The 16,760-nt window shown below is 35.7% G+C and overlaps 1 protein-coding gene across 4 annotated transcripts in view; it reads left to right on the forward strand.

Moving 5' to 3' along the window:
• The window catches only part of SBF2 (SET binding factor 2), a 382,691-nt gene that overhangs the window by 263,858 nt on the left and 102,073 nt on the right, over positions 1–16,760 (forward strand). For all 4 annotated transcript variants that reach the window (XM_032489038.1, XM_032489035.1, XM_032489037.1 and 1 more), the window contains exon 17: positions 12,234–12,302. In XM_032489038.1, coding sequence (XP_032344929.1) covers positions 12,234–12,302 — 69 coding nt within the window. The remainder of the gene's footprint in view (positions 1–12,233; positions 12,303–16,760) is intronic.

Here is a 16,760-nt window from a genome sequence, read left to right on the forward strand (position 1 = left end):
TTTTTTCTAAAGATTCCACATATGAGCAATCTCATATGGTATTCTTCTTTCTCTTTCTGGCTTACTTCACTTAGAATGACATTCTCCAGGGACATCCATGTTGCTGCAAATGGCATTATGTTGTCGGGGTTTATGGCTGAATAGTATTCAATTGTAGAAATATACCACATCTTTATCCAGTCATCTGTCAATGGACATTTGTGCTATTTCCATATCTTGGCTATTGTAAATAGTGCTGCTATGAACACTGGAGTGCAGGTGTCTTTTTGAAGTAGGGTTCCTTCTGGATATATGCGCAGGAGCGAGATTCCTGGGTCCTATCGTAAGTCTATTCCTAGTCTTTTGAGGAATCTCCATAGTGTTTTCCACAGTGGCTGCACCAAACTGCATTCCCACCAGCAGTGTAGGAGGGTTCCCTTTTCTCCACAGCCTCTCTAGCATTTGTCATTTGTGGACTTCTGAATGATGGCATTTATGACTGGTGTGAGGTGATACTTCATTGTAGTTTTGATTTGCATTTCTCTGATAAGTAGTGATATTGAGCATTTTTTCATGTGCCTACTGATCATTTGTATGGCTTCCTTGGAGAATTGCTTGTTTAGGTCTTTTGCCCTTCTTTGGGTTGGGTTGTTTGTTTTTCTTATTAAGTCGTATGAGCTGCTTATGTATTCTGGAGATCAAGCTTTTGTCGGTTTCATCTTTTGCAAAAATTTTCTCCTGTTGTGTAGGTTGTTTTGTTTTACTTATGGTTTCCTTTGCTATGCAGAAGCTTATAGGTTTCATTAGGTCCCATTTGTTTATTCTTGCTTTTATTTCTATTGCTTGGGTAGACTGCCCTAGGAGCACATTTTTGAGATATATGTGATAATGTTTTGCCTATATTTTCTTCTAGGAAGTTTGTTGTATCTTGTCTTATGTTTGAGTCTTTGATCTATTTTGAGTTAATTTTTGTGTATGGTGTAAGGGAGTGTTCTAACTTCATTGATTTACATGTGCTGTCCAGTTTTTCAATTTCTGTTTTATGCCATCCAATAAGCTTTTAAAGTTTTTGTCTCATAAATTGTTTGCTTTGTTAAATGTAGTATTCCCTAGTACTTGATAGTTTATATTACTATTGTGGATTGCTTTTCCCATTTCCATTTCTAGTAACTTTTTACTAAAATAAATGAAAGCTGTTGATTTTGTATATTTATTTCATATCTATCCATTTTACCAAATTATCTTATTAATTTCAGTTTTCTATTACAGTGTCTTGGGTTTTCTAGGCATCCAATAGTACTAGTCCCCCCAAAAGATGGTTTTATTTCTTTGACAATGTTTTCACCATTTATTAATTTCATTTTCATGTCTCATTCTGTTTGCCAGAACCTCCAAGACAGTGTTAAATAAAAATCTCATAGAAGTCATCCCTGTCTCATTCCTGATTGAAGTGGTTAGTGTTTTGTCATTTAGGGTAATATTTATTATTTGGCTTTAGTGAACATTCCTTACTAAAGCTTGCTGGCTTTCTTCTATTTCTGTTTTACTTAGTTATATTATATGTATTGACTGATAAATATTTTTATGGCTTTTCAGCACCTATTATAATTATATGATTTTCTCTCCCTTAATGTGTTGATAAAATGGATTAAGTTGATAAATTCCCCTCACTGAATCATGCTTGCCTTCCTTTACCCTTCCTATGAAACTTGTGTTTTTCCTCTATGGAAATTTGTAGGATCTTGTCTTTGACTCCAGTCTTCTAAAATTTCACAATAATGTTCCCTGATGTCATTGGGCTAATTGTATGTTTTGTGCTGGAAACTTGTTAGGCCCTTTCAATCTGGAAGTTCCTGTCTTAAATTCTGGGCAGTTTTCTTCAGTTATTTTCTTTGATTTCCTTTCCTTTATTTTCTCAATTTGTTCTTCTGGGATTTATACTATTCTGATGTTGACCTTCTCAGACCAGTCTTCTAATTTTATTTTCTTTTATTTTCTGCCTCTGCCTTTTTGCTTTATCCTCTGGGAAATTACCTCAACATTATCTTCCAACCCTTCTATTAAATTTTACATTTCAGCTATCATGTTTTTATACCCAAGGATACTTTTAATCTTTGAATATTCTCTTTTTTTTGGTACTCTGATTTTGTTTCATGAATGTAATAACTTCATATATCTGTCTGAGGATATTGAGAGAGAGTTGCATGATTTCTATCTCTCCATAGTTTTTTTGGACAATTTTTTCTTTTGGTCTTTGTCCTTTATGTTAGAAGCTTTGCTTGGATGTCTGGTAGTATTTGACTGTCTGTTAATAGGGGAACCCTCAATATCAGTATCTTTAATTTTGGGGGGGGGGGGTGGAAAGAGAGCTGTTCAGATTTCCCAGAAAGTAATCTTCTAGTCTTCCACCTGGAATGTAAAAACCTGGCTGCCAGAGTTCTAGGAGCCCAGTAGAGTAACAGGAGTATGGTACACCCAGCTTCAGTTGGGTCTGGTGTCCTGCAAACCAGGGAGCATGACACCTCCAGCTTTGTTGTTGTTTCTCAAGATTGCTTTGGCTTTTTGGGGTCTTTTGTCTTTCCATAGAAATTTTAGTATTATTTATTCTATTTCTGTGAAAAGTACCTTTGGAATTTTGATAGGGATTACATTGAGAAAATAGTATGTCTACTATAATTTAAGTGGAGTTTTAGGAGGAAGCAAATTCAGATGTGCGTTTAGAAATAAGCAAATTCAGATGTATATAAAATTTTCACTTTCGTCACTTACCAAGTAAGGTTAAAATGTCTTAGATGACATCAAAGCTATGTGTTTCTTTCTAGCTTTATATGTATCACCACATGTCATCCTAACCAGATTAAATTCCACTCAGCCACCTTCTTTACAGTACAGTGACCAAACTGTGTTTTGCCTTTGTACCTTTGTTCAACTTTTTTGTCCTACAATGCCTATTACCCTTCAGTTTCCCCCATATCTGGTGGAGAGATCATTCAAGCCTCAGCTCAGCTTTTATCTTTCAGGTCTTGCTCAGGTAGAAATGGCCACTTTACTCATACCTCATATACTCTTACCGTTGCACTGATAATAGTTTTTTGTAACATTTTAAAGTGAACTTTTAACATACAATGAACTGAACATATTTCAAGTGTACAAACTTGATAACTTTTTAAACATGTATATGTACACCTATGAAATTATCACCACAAGACAATGAACTCTGTGTCTGGGTTACACTTCATACTTCATTGACATTCACTCACTGCAATATTTGGCTGAACTTAAGGCAGGCATTTGGGGCCAGGAATTAGAGTTGCACTTTTAACAAGGTGAGGAAAATCAATTACATACAGACACTTGGCAGTAATATGGTATATTACGAAGGGTCACTGCTAAATCCCTTCTCCTGCAGTTCAAAGCATGACAACCATGTGCCTGGAAGAACCAGGCTAGAAAATGGTCTACAACCTGTTTTGGAGTCAAGAAGACATGCCCCTTTTTGTATAACTACATTCTTTAAGGTTACTCAACTTTTTGACAGGTTCAAAATTTTACAACCATAATAAACAGTTGCCCTTATTTTCCTGTGCACTGAGAATTATATTTGGACTGAAATATTGTAACCATGTTTTCAGAGTCTCACCTCCCCCTGTAGTCTGTCTCACTGTAGCAAAAATTCTTCCACTTGATTTAAATCTCTTAGGCTCTCCATTGTGAAGTGCAATTCCGCCCTTATTTGTGGTGTTGGTGGTGGTATTTAATTAGAGTGTATTTAGAGCAGGTTTTGCAGTTTGAGGAATGACTTTTCTATCAATAATGCATCAGAAAGAAAGTTGTTCAGCCAAGGTTTTAATCACTGCCACGGCCTCTTGAGACATTTCTCGTTAGAGATGAAGTAATTTTTAAGGACGCTCTTTCCTGATGTGGTTTGTCATGAACACGTTTTGAGCCTAACATTGTGTTCTGTAAACTTCATGCAACTGGCCTCTGGAATCTGCTGTTATAGCCAAAGTATTTGCAGGGGATATTTGCCTAGATAACCACAAAAAAGAGTCATTCCCTTTCTTGATGAATATTTTAATAATTGAACCAGTTGAAATAAGAAATGAAATTCAAGAGGGTTTTGACAAGGAAGATATAAAAGTAAAGGTCCTAGCGGTCACTGAATCCAAATCCGTTTCTAGATTAAGAAACTCAGGTCCAGAGAGGTAAAGTAATTTACTCAAGATCACAGAACCAGACAGTAACATACTATGAATAAGAATATGGTCTTAATGGTGTTCAGTCCTATGCTTTTTCCAATATACTACACATAGTCTTTAAACAGTGAAATAGTGTTTGGTCTATAACCATAATAATAACATTTCTTCAGGTTTATTTAAAAAATTTTAAAATCCATTTAAATAAACATAAGCTAGCTCAATATTAGAAACCTCTCTTGAGGCAAAATATGATGCTTTTCTTAAAATCAAAATCATTGGGCTTTATTTCCAATCAGAATATATATAGGTTGTCATGTTTAACTTTTATATATGTTTTGACACTGAAATTAAAACCATATGCAAAATAGCCATTAACTGGCATATAAAATTTAAAAATTAGAGAGAGATGTAGAAGAAACAAGTCCAAAGAGCCTATTCATCTTCTAGTCCAGCTCAAATGCCCCTCATTCATAAAGCAGGGGGGCATGCATATGGAGGTGCCATGGGGGAACAATGTAAACGACAGGGCAAGGCATGGATGGCATTCCGGGGATCTTAGATTTAGGAGGATTAATGATGATGTGAAATAGATGGTAAAGCAAACTGACTAGAGCTGCAGCTTATAGCAGGAGGGTGATATGGATGGATGCGGAGATGGGTCCACACCACGGAGGGCTTACAAGCCTGGCAGGAGAGTTTGGTCTGTATCCTGTAATGGTCAGAACATAGCTGAGATTTTTGAAGAGGAGAATAACATGATATAAAAAGGTATTTTTAGCTTCTGTAGTTTTAATTATCCTTCTGTAGAAGATATGAATGTTCTCAATGTTCTGGACAATTCCGATCTATGTCTTATCTAAACTATAGAAAAGTCAATTTTGTAAGACATTGTGCCTTTCAATTTCATTTTTTCTTTAATGTTTAAGTATATCATTTTTGAGAAATTCCATAGTTTCATGAAAAAGGAATGCTGCCCATGACACTTCAAAGATATGCAAATCCAAACTATGAAGTAATTGAGGGTAATTGGAAATTAAGATTGCAGGGCTTACTCTTCAATTGTAGGAGGAAAACTGAAGGTAAACCACATAGCAAAGTTTAGAATAAAACATGTATAAGCATTCAAGTCCTTGCAAGTTTATAAATTGCTTGGTATGCCTATAACTACTTTGCTGTTTTGTGGCCAAAGCACAGGGGACTTTAGGATGTGCATTTATGGACTGATTCCCCAACGGATAACTGCACTATTCCCGAATACTATTGGTATGTCAATAGTTGTACTTATTGTTTCAAAATTTTTCCATTTTTCAGTCTAATTAAATTAGAATGTCTCTAACGTGATTTGCAAAGAATTTTATATTTATATTTTGCAATCAGCATTTGACTGGCGCTCAGGTTTGAGACATGCACTACAATGTGTAAACATTTTGTGAGATAATAAATAGCTCCTAAATGTTTTATGATTGCCTGTACCCTGCTAATTGGTCATAGATTGAAATTCCCCATTGTTAATTTTTTTTTTTAATTTGTGGGAAATTTTTATAAATGAGTGTGTGGGACTTCATATCACAGCTGTTGTCATTTAAAGTTTGGACAGCATCATTACAAATGAAACCCTGCTGTGAAATCAAAGTCAAAAGGCATCTTGGCATCCCAACCATTTCCTTAGGAGAAGATTACAGCTCAAGTCTGTTGAACTTTATTGCCTTGGGCCTCATGACAGTCTTTAGAAACATTCAAGGCATTTCTGCTAAAGAAACTCAGATGTGCTCGGACACAGGGGATGACATTCTTGTGCATAGCAGTGTCCTAAGCAAGGGAGTGAGGAATAAGTGAGGAAGAAAAAGATGATTCACATATTTTGCCGTATTCTGTGATTATTTTATAAAATCCATAGAGATGATAGAGAATATACAGTGATACTATACAGGAAAAAGATGTGGTGTTTTCCTACCTGGCCTATATTTTTTTTTCCAGCTATATTGAGGTATAATTGACAAATAAAATTGCAATATAGTTTAAATGTACAACACGATGACTTAATATAGTATACATTGTGAAAGGATTCCCACAATTGAATTAATTAACACTTCCATCACCTCACGTATTTACCTTTTGGGGGAGGGGTGAGAATACTTAAGTTCTATTTTTTTTTTCTTTTTTTTTTAGTTCTGTTTTCTTAGCAAATTTTAACTATGTGATACAGTATTATCAACTATAGTCACTATCTTACACGTTAGTGTGTCAGAACTTATTCATCTTATATGTACCCTTTTACCAACATCTTCCCACTTCTCCCATGCCCCAGCCTCTGGCAATCATTCTACTCTGTGTTTCTCAGTTCAAATTTTTTGTTTTTGTGTTCGCTTTTTTTCAGATTCCATCTATAAGTAATACCACGCAGTATTTGTCTTTCTTTGTCTGGCTTATTTCATTTACATAATCCCTTCCAAGTTCATTCATGCTATTACAAATAGCAGGATTTCTTTTCTTTTTAAGGCTGAATAATAGTCCATTGCATATATAAACCACATTTTCCTTATCCATTCATCCATTGAATGGATGCTTCCACACCTTGGCTATTGTGAACAATGCTGCACTGAACATGAGAGTACAGGTATCTCTTCGAGATAATGATATTGTTTCCTTTGCATATATATCCAGAAGTGAGATTGCTGGATCATACGAGAGTTCTATTTTTAATTTTTTGAGAAATCTCCACACTGTTTTCCATAGTAACTGTACTCACATTCCCACCAAAAAACATTCCCTTTTCTACACACCCTCACCAGCACTTATTTTTTGTCTTTTTGATAATAGTCATTCTAATAATGAGTGATACCTCATTGTGTTTGATGTGCATTTCCCTAATGATCAGTGATGAGTACTTTTTTATGTACCTGTTGGCCATGCCTTCTTTGTCTTCTCTGTATGTCTTCTTTGGAAAAATGTTGAATTCCTTTGCCCATTTTTTTAATTGGGTCATTTGGTTTTTTGCTACTGAGTTGTATGAGTTCCTTGAATATATTGGCTATTAACTTCTTACTGGATATATGATGGTTTGCAAATATTTTCTCCCATTGTATAAGATTCCCTTTTCATTTTGTTGATGGTTTTCTTGTTGTGCAGAAGCTTTTTAGTTTGATGTAGTCCCATTTGTTTATTTTTGCTTTTAGTATCAAATCCAAAAAATCATTGCCAAGAATAATGTAAAGTAGCTTCCCGCCTGTTTTCTCCTAGGAGTTTTATAGTTTCAGGTCTTATGTTCAAGTCTTTAATTCATTTTGAGTTGATTTTTGTGTATGATATGCACAGTTAGGAGTCCAGTTTCATTATTCATATGGATATCCAGTTTTCCCAGCCTGACTTTATTTTAAAATAAAAACCTAAAAGTGACTCCAAGGTAATGACTGCCTTCAAAGTCATCTCTCAGTTGATTTTCTCATTCCTTTGAAGGGAGTTCTCACTGATTCATTCTCTTTCCCTACTCCCTACCCTTTGTCTGTCTGTCTTTCTGTCTCCCTCTGCCCCATCTTCCTTTCTCCTCCTCTCCTCCCTTCTCTTTGTTCTTCTCTTCTCTGTGGTACATGCTCATTTCAATAGGTGAGGCTGAGTGACATTACTCAGATAGTTCTAGTAGTCATTCTTTTTATATCTGAAACTCATGTCCTTGAATTTAAAACCAGAGGTCATTTGATGTAACTTAAGATCTATCCAACCAGTAACCTGACTTCAGCAATCACGCCCAAAGACACATCACGAATGAACATGGTTGTCCCTCATATATATGTTCAATTCAGCCGTGAATTTTTCTCAGCCCTTTAAAATGTGCTCTCATTTGTCCTCTGTGTCACCTCTTGTGATAGTTTCCTGAGTTTGTTAGCTATAAAAGGCCTACCATAAAGTAGATAATAAATATTCTTTGAATGAATTGAAATTGTCTTTCAAAGGAATAACCTGCTAATTACTCTCACTGCTCATTCTAGAAATCTAAGACCTGGCAAGATTTGTTTCTACTGATCTTTCTGCTTTGTGACATTCTGAAAAAGGCACAAATCATTTGGTAACTTTCCATGAATATCAATACTGCTTCTTATTTACTACTATAAAAATACTATCAAAGAGCTAATAGTTTAGTAAAGAGAAAGAAAAATAGTTATACAGTGTGCTGTATACTAAACATTAGTGTGCGCATATTGTAGCCTCAGTGGTAGTAACTGTATCACGTATTGAGTACTTGCTATGTGCTGGGTACAATTTTAAGTATCTTACTTGTATTACTCATTTCTAACTTAATTGTACTATGGTCTGACAGCCATGTCTATATAATATTAATCTTTTAGAATTTACTGAGACTTACTTTGTGGTCTAGTATAAAGTCAGGTTTTCTAAATCCATGTGAACAGTTTTGGGTACAGTGTTAGAGTATAAATAGATCAAGTAGGTTTTTGTATATAGTGTTCTGTATATTTTCATTTGCACTTTTTTAAAATCTTCTATAGGATTATTGATTTCTCTACCTGTTTGATCTATTAATTAGTGAGAGATATATTAAAATCTTTCAATGCAGTTGTGGATTTATCCATTTTTCTTTATATGTCTGTCATTATTTGCTTTACGTGTTTTGAGGCTAAGTTATTTATTAAGTTTATGCCTATTTAAAACTGTTATATCTTTCTGGTAAATTGAGCTATTTTATATAATACTTCTTTTTATTTAGTAATGCTTTTTACCTTAAGTTTTTTTTTGTGATTATTAATATAATCTCAGCTTCATTTGATATTTTTTGTGGTACATCTTTTTCCATCCTTTTGTGTATCCTTAAGTAATAGATACATCTTTTTAAACAACAAATATTTGAATTCTAGTTTTTTAATTCATTTACAATATTTGTGGTTTTAACCAGAATATTTGGTCTGTTTCTGTTTTTGAGGGGGGGTTGTTTTTTTTCTTTTTTTAGTTTATTCCTACCATCTTAATTTGTTCTTTTCATATTGTTTTCTTTCTCTGGGTTCCTTTTCCTTTCTCTTGCTTTCTGTTGGCTTGTAGGTTTTTGTGTTTGTTTTTCTCTTAGTCCATTTTTTCCTCCACTAGTTTAGAAGTTGTAGCCCATTCTGTTTCTATTCCTTTGGCAATAATACAGAAAAATGTAAATGCTTACTTAATTTATCAAAATCCAGCACCGCCTTACAATATCTGTGCTACTGTGGTTGTAATTTTAGTTGTATCTTATTTTTATTTAATATCAAAAGACATTATTTTCATTTTTTGTATAGTCAGTGTTTGGTTAGTTCACACACATATTTATCACTTCCCTTGCTAAGTTATCTTTTTATATCTCAGACTTTCCATTGGTGTTCTAGGTGGCCCTAAGGAGCCCAGCCTTATGGTAGTTCTCCTAGTGGACTTCCTTCCTTTAGCAAGCACTGGGTTTTGTCTCTTTCTTTTGGGTCCTTTGAGTTGTTCAAAACTAAACTCAAATTTACTTTGTTCGCCAACTGTTTCTGAAATAAAATCACTTCAGTGCTCTGTTTATGTCTCCAAGTTCCCACTTAACTTAGATTTTGGGCTGAGTATTCCTTACTTTCTTGCCAGTTCATTGCTTTGCAATAAAGATTTTTAAATATATTATCTAGCATTTTTTGTTTTCAGCAAAAATGCCTGTCAGAATATGAAATCCACCATGTCAAGGAATAAAACCCTGTAACTAAGTTTTTAATGATCTTTTGGTTGGAATGCTCTCAGAATTTTTTTTTTTATTGTCAATCATTTTTTCAATTGCTTTCTAAGAAATAGTTCATTGTCAAATTAGGTTGGAAACACTGCTTATCAAATTCCCTCCATACAGTCACAGTTAAAAATCCTTTGAAGTTCTACAGTTTTTTTTTAAACAAACAAAAACACTTTGTTTTATTTTGTTTAACCATCATTTCCTCTACTTCTCCTCAAGTATCAGCTGTCAATACTCCATAAAAACTAGCGTTTGCAGAACAGTCTGAGGCTGCTCCCCACCCCCACCCCCCACTGGCTACCCCCATAGAAACCTCTAAGGTAGGTCTCAGTCTTCCCTGTAGTGCCAAGCTTCTCTCTCCTAATATGTAATATTTGCTGATATATTCAGGGATTTTGATGATTAATATAAATTCTGTTTATTTGCTTTTCTTGGAAATGAGCTATTTCCTCCTTGGAAGTGGGGCCCATATTGACTAGCAGCCACATGTCAGAGACCTTGCTCTACCAGTGACCTTCCTCTACCAGTGACCTTCCTTTTTCATCTCTCTTCTCTCTTGGATTTTCCTCCATAGTGTACTTGGATCCTTCGTAATTATTATAGAATCAAAGTATTGCATAAAATCTTAGTATTCATCTGGTCCTCCTCTACCAAGATTCATTAAACTACCCATTGGGATGTCATAACTCCTCAAGCAGCTTCCTTTCCTTTACAACTACACGGCCTTTGGTGGTTTTTTTGGGGGGGGAGGTCAGAGAATGTCAGCTATATGAGAATGATTCTTTATTGCAGAGATTTGTCTTGTAACCCAGTATTGTTTCAGTATTCTCTGGAGTTGAACATCCAATGTTTTCTATAGCGGTGTTTGTCAGAGTTGAAAATGCATGAAATTCAATCAAGAACTCTTTTCAGCAGATCATAATACCAGTTGTACTCACGCTAGGCAAGACTAGCATTAGAGGAGATGCCCACCTTTGGGCCATGACTTATGAAAGGAAGTTTCCTCCTTTTTTCCCTCAAGGCAGTACTACATCCTCCCCACTTCTACCCTTAGCCCTGCCAAGCCTGAGTAGTATTTTGAAGTAGGCCAAGGACGTCTGTGATGTATTTTCACTTTGCCTTCTGACCCTTCCTCCTTCTTGCTGGAAACTTTGTCCCTGGCACCGGTGCCCTTTCATTGCTCTAAGCCTCCAACTGCTCTCCTACTGAGGCCTGTTCTTCCTGTCCTCCCTCCCTCACACTCCAAAATTAGTGCTGGAAGCTCAAAAAACTCATACCCTTCACCCCAAGAATATGAGAAAAGCAATCAAGTACAAAAGGTGGTGTTTAGAAGAAAAAGCACCAGGCTAATAGGTAGATAAATCCAGATTCTAGTACTGTCTGACTTCTAGGCCCTTTTTTCTCATCTGAAAAGTGAAGGAATTACATTAGAATAATTGATATCTAGGGTCCCAGATCTGTGAGTTTAAAATCAATTCATACAAACATATGCATAACTGATGGCTGATGAATTTGCATTTTGATGGACAGTTATATTGTCTAAAGTTGAGGCTGTAATTACTGTACCTCAGTCTAAGGAGGAGGCCAGTTGCAGCTTTTGCTGCCCTTGGGCATTGTTCCAGGTCATGGCCCCCCTACGGCTGTTCAAGTTGTTGTTTTGGGTATATACCCAGAAAGTAAAATAGGTCGATCATAGGGTAATTCTATTTTTCAATTTTTGAGGGACTGCCGTACTGTTTTCCTAGCAGCTGCACCATTTTACCTTCCCAGTGAGATTTTCTGGCTGTCCTGTTCCCCAGCAATATTTCATCCAAGGGGTTTTTGGCATCAATTTCTCACCTGATCAATAACAAAATTTTTACATATAAATCCTTTGTAACACAGAAAAAATATTTCCAACCAATTATAGCATGCATTCCAGTCTCAGAGAAGTTAAAATGTGAGTAAAAGTGCGTATCTTAGATTCAATGAAATCCAGTAGTTAAATATACTAAAAATCCCCTCCAAAAATTTTTAAGACAAATTGCACAGCTCTTAACACCATTTTTGTAAAACAGGAAAGTAAAAGTAGCTGCTCACCAATAGTGTATGAAAATATCTTTCTCAAATGTATTTTTTTATCATTTCTAAAAGGATGTGCTTCAAGGACTTTTTTTTTTAAACTTCTCTTTTCAAACTTACCTAGGTAAACATTATAGACAATTTGAAATAAAAGTAAAAACCCTATAGGGCAGTAAATAATATATCATAAATTTTTGTTTCCATATATTTATGATTTCTGGTAAACGTCCTAATAATGCTCATTTCTCTTTGTCTTGTTTAAGGATTGTTCGAGTTTAGAAGAATATAGCATTGCTGCAGCATTACTTCCTTTGACCAGTGCTTTCTATAGGGTAAGTTTCATTGGTCTATATATGTCATTATGATTGTACAATATGTAAATGTATTCAGTTTGATTTATCGTGAGACTACATGAATCCTGTCCCCTTTGTATATCTAAGACATATCTGTGGTTAAATTTATTATAGCACTTATTGCATATTATGTATAAGAAATGTAATACATAATGTTTATCCTGTAAGCTAAAACCCGCCATTCCATTCCTACTTCATTTTTCTTTATAGTACTTTATAACACCTGAAACTGTTACGTATTGATTAGTTTACCTTTGACCGTTTTCCCCACCATAGAAAGTAGATTTCACAGGGCTAGGATATTGTCTCTCATGTTCATTGTTATATCCCAATGTCAGTCAGTAAATCTTTGTGGAATGGATGAATGAATGAACAAACTAAATAAATAAATGGGGGCAGGAATTAGAGTTTAACTTCATTGGCAATTTCTGTGAACCTTCAGAAAATTTTCTGGAATGTTCAGTGATTTTCTTAATTCTGTCATTTATTGTAGTTCTCCAATCCATGCCTTTTCATAAAGAGATTAGTTCTTATGACAGACAAACCCAGCAAATTCTTATTCTCTCTTTTCCTGTGAAAGACTTGTAAGGAATTAAATAGCCACACTCTGGACAGCACATTGAATCTGTCCTTCTGAAATGTACAGTAGGAAACAGTAAACCTGCGGCAGCCAGGCTGCCTCACTGTTCAGCTACATGCCATTCACTTCAGGAGGTCCAGGACTTCAGGCAGGTGGTATGGAAGTGCTTGTAGCTTAAGCTACTCTGTATTTCCTGGGCTCTAAGTCAAGAGAGATTATCAAATATTCAGATCTGTTTTAGTAGAGAACTAGGCACCAAATCAGGTGCTTCAACTAGAGTCCTAGCCATGGAGTGATTCGTGCCCTTAAATGCTGACAGTATTCTGTTGCTCTTTTTTGTTCTGCGCATCCTTTTCATTTCATCCATTTCTAATTGATGAGGCCTCGCTACCTGCCTGCAACTAGTAGGTCCTCAATAAATATTTATTGATAAGATCAGTTTTTAAAAAGCTTTACTTCAAATATTTTGCCCACGGTCTTGGAATTAAAGATCTTAACTCAAAGGTTCTCCAAGGTTCTCCATAATCAGGATCTCTTTCTCTGCTGCTGAGTCATTGCACATTCCTTTTTCTCCTTACTTACCTTCCCATCCTCTTCTAAAACAAAAAATGGAATTTATGAGTCTCACACTTCTGAGAACTGACAGGTCATACTGAGCGTGCTTAAGAAACAAGGACAAATCTTAAAAATGTGAAGTAAATGAATGTGGGTTTAGAAACTAATGACAACCAGCTGGAGCATCGTCTTTGGTCTTCCCTCCTCAGCTTAAGCCCATCTCCAGGCCCACTCTAGTTTTCCTTAAATGTATACATACTACTCTTCTGAAGCCAGAAAGCTTGGTTCTAACTATCCTCCTTATGGGCCCTCCCATGGGCATTTGTTAAAGAAAATGACGTTTTAACAATTTTTCACTGTAATATCTGAGATATTTTTTAAACTTAGATATTAGGTAGAAATAAATAAGAAGAAACATAGGGAAAATAAGAATTGACAGTAGAAAATTCAGTTGCTGAAGTGATCTAGATTACTTAAGATCTTTTTTTTAAAGCTGGAACGTTTATCCACTTCACAGTGTGTATTAGTGAGGGTTTGATCATCACAGCAAAAGCACCATGAGTGATAGGAAGTAAGGAATCTATTACAGGGACCAGCTTTTATATTGTTATGGAAGCTAGGGAAGAAGTTTATGAAAAGCTTTGAATTAGGGTCTGCCTGTGGGCCTGACCCTATAGGTCAAGTCATCAGGAAGAAAAAGCTGGATGTGACACAAGGAAGAACAAGGACAAACTACACCCTGTATATATTTCTTACTTCCTCCAACCTCAAGAAAGCACATGGCCTGAAAAAAGAAGCAGCACTGTTGGCCATACATGTGCCTGACCCTGGACTAGGGGAAGCTAAAGGAAGATCCAGCAGGAACTAGAGGAAGTGTGAGCTCAGTTCTTTCCACACATCAAGATGATCCAGCAGATCAGTGACAAAGTGTATGAGATGCAGCAGTGCCTGGCATTCTATACTGACCTTCAGAGTGTAATGGCTACTGCTTCATTTTTGCCTTCCAAATCTTTGATTTGTCTTGTGGTCAACCTTAACCTGCAATCATAGAGGAAAGAGAATTCTGGGAAATAAAGCTGTAGTTTAGCTTAGTTTACCCAATACAAAACTATCACACTGTGGGGGTTTTTAATGCAGTTAATTAACAAGTTGAGCTGTATGCCATGCTTTTCTCTCTATTATCAAGCTTAATAATACAAATTTATGTTTTATGATGGGTTTATAGGTTTAATTCTTTGTTGTTAGCTTGGCTTGATTTTATTTGGCTTAATTTCATTTGGGCATGAATTAGTCAAGTTCCAGTCAGGAGCAAGAAACCATGTAAGTAATACAAACAAGAAAAATTTAACGTAAGGAGTTATTAAGTAGTAACAGGGGATTAACTACTAAGAAGTAGAGAGAATTTTAAAGAATGCAGGAATAGCAGATAAGGGGAGCAGCTACTATCTCTAAGGCTCAGGCAAAGTAGCCAAGAAAGGAATAAATTTGGGAGAGGGCCACTCCCCAAGAAAACCTTGTTGGAGACATGTTGCTGTGAGCACTGGATGGCACCAAGGTGAAATTCACTGAGGTGCCACAGACTTAGGCCAAGAAGCAGGGAACTGCCTATTGAAGTTCTGGCAAGACTTGCTAGGAATCTACTCACTAGAGTGCCAGTGAAACTTGATAGGACGCCACCGTCTCTGGGATACGCTGAAACTTGGAAAACGATGAGCACATCTAGGCATCCCACACATGACTGGCAGGTACATGCCACAGCAACAAAAAGGAAGAAGCACACCAGAACCAGGAAGAGTTCATACTGCAGTCTCCCTTCTAACAAGGCTTAAAATTGTGCTATCTGGCCAAGGAGAAATGTTTATAGGTTTATCTCCAATACCACAAAGCAAGGCAAAGGAAAGTAGATTTGGAGGAAAGAGGTACTATGTTGATAATCAACAGAAAGGTTAGGCAGTGGATCATACTGAGTCTTAGATACTTTGTAAATTTCTGTCTTATGGGAAAATTATTTCTGGTGCATAGTGGATTTATTGTTTCAGGAAAATTCTGTAGATGTAAATTGCATTGTTCTGGCCACAGACGGCAAATGAGCCATCCTCATACTGTTCAGAGAATATAAACTCCTGGGCCTTGCTCATCATTGCTTCAGTGAATGGACTCAACTGCTTGTCTTGTTTAAACTTATGTTGAAAATATTTAGTAAAATTTATTAGTCTTTTTTTTTTTTTCCAATGCAACGAAAGTTTGTTGAGCATCTCAACCTAAAAAGTTACTATACCAGGCAATATCTTGGGCAGCAGTATGAACAAAACCTTGATGTGGCCACTAGGAAATTTTATTAGTCTTTACAATACAGTAAATAATAAACAAGAAATTAAACTGGTCCACAGTTACATAAGCCAGATGGACATTTTCCTAACGTAGTACATATACATGGTTAGAAAATTCAGATAGTACAGAAAGATACGAATTTCTTCAGACAGTTGATTTCTTCCTGGGGGAAAAATGTGTATTGCCAGAATAGACAGATAAAATTTTCTTTTTTAAAAGTGATCAAACCATTCACACTGTTTTCTCATCTTGCTTTTTTTCACTTAGTACATCTTGGAGATCCTCCCACAGGCCTAATTAGTATAGATGCCAAATTATTTTTAATGACTGCATGTGTATGTATGTAATTTTGCAAATAGTGGAAGTTAAAGCCTGCTCTGGGTGAGGAGATAGAAGAGATGATGGATCAGGTGTCTATTTTTTCTTTTTTTTTTCTCCCGAGGTAAATCATCAATTTTTTTAATTGAAGTATAATTGATTTACAGTACTGTGTTAGGTTCAGGTGTACAGAAAAGTAATTCAGTTTTTTTTCAGATTTTATTGATATGGCAAGATATTGAATATAATCCCTATACTACACAGTAAATCTTTGTTGCTTATCTGTTTTATATATAGTAGTTTGTATCTGTTAATCCTGTACCCCTAATGTGTCCCTTCCTCCCTCCCTCTACCCTTTGGTACCCATAATTTTGTTTTCTATGTCTGTAAGCCTGTTTCTGTTTTGTATACAGATTTATTTGTATTATTTTTAGGTTCCACACATAAATGATACCACATTGTATTTGGCTTTCTCTATCTGACTTACTTCACTAAGTATAATATTCTCTAGGTCCATCCATGTTGCTACAAATAGCAATGATTAATTCTTTTTTATAGCTGAGTAGTATTCCATTGTGTGTATATATACCACATCTTCTTAAGCCAGTCATCTGTTGATGGGTACCTGAGTTGTTTCCATGTCTTGGCTATTG

The sequence above is a fragment of the Camelus ferus genome, chromosome 10 (genome assembly GCF_009834535.1).
Source record: "Camelus ferus isolate YT-003-E chromosome 10, BCGSAC_Cfer_1.0, whole genome shotgun sequence".
Lineage (NCBI taxonomy): Eukaryota > Metazoa > Chordata > Mammalia > Artiodactyla > Camelidae > Camelus > Camelus ferus.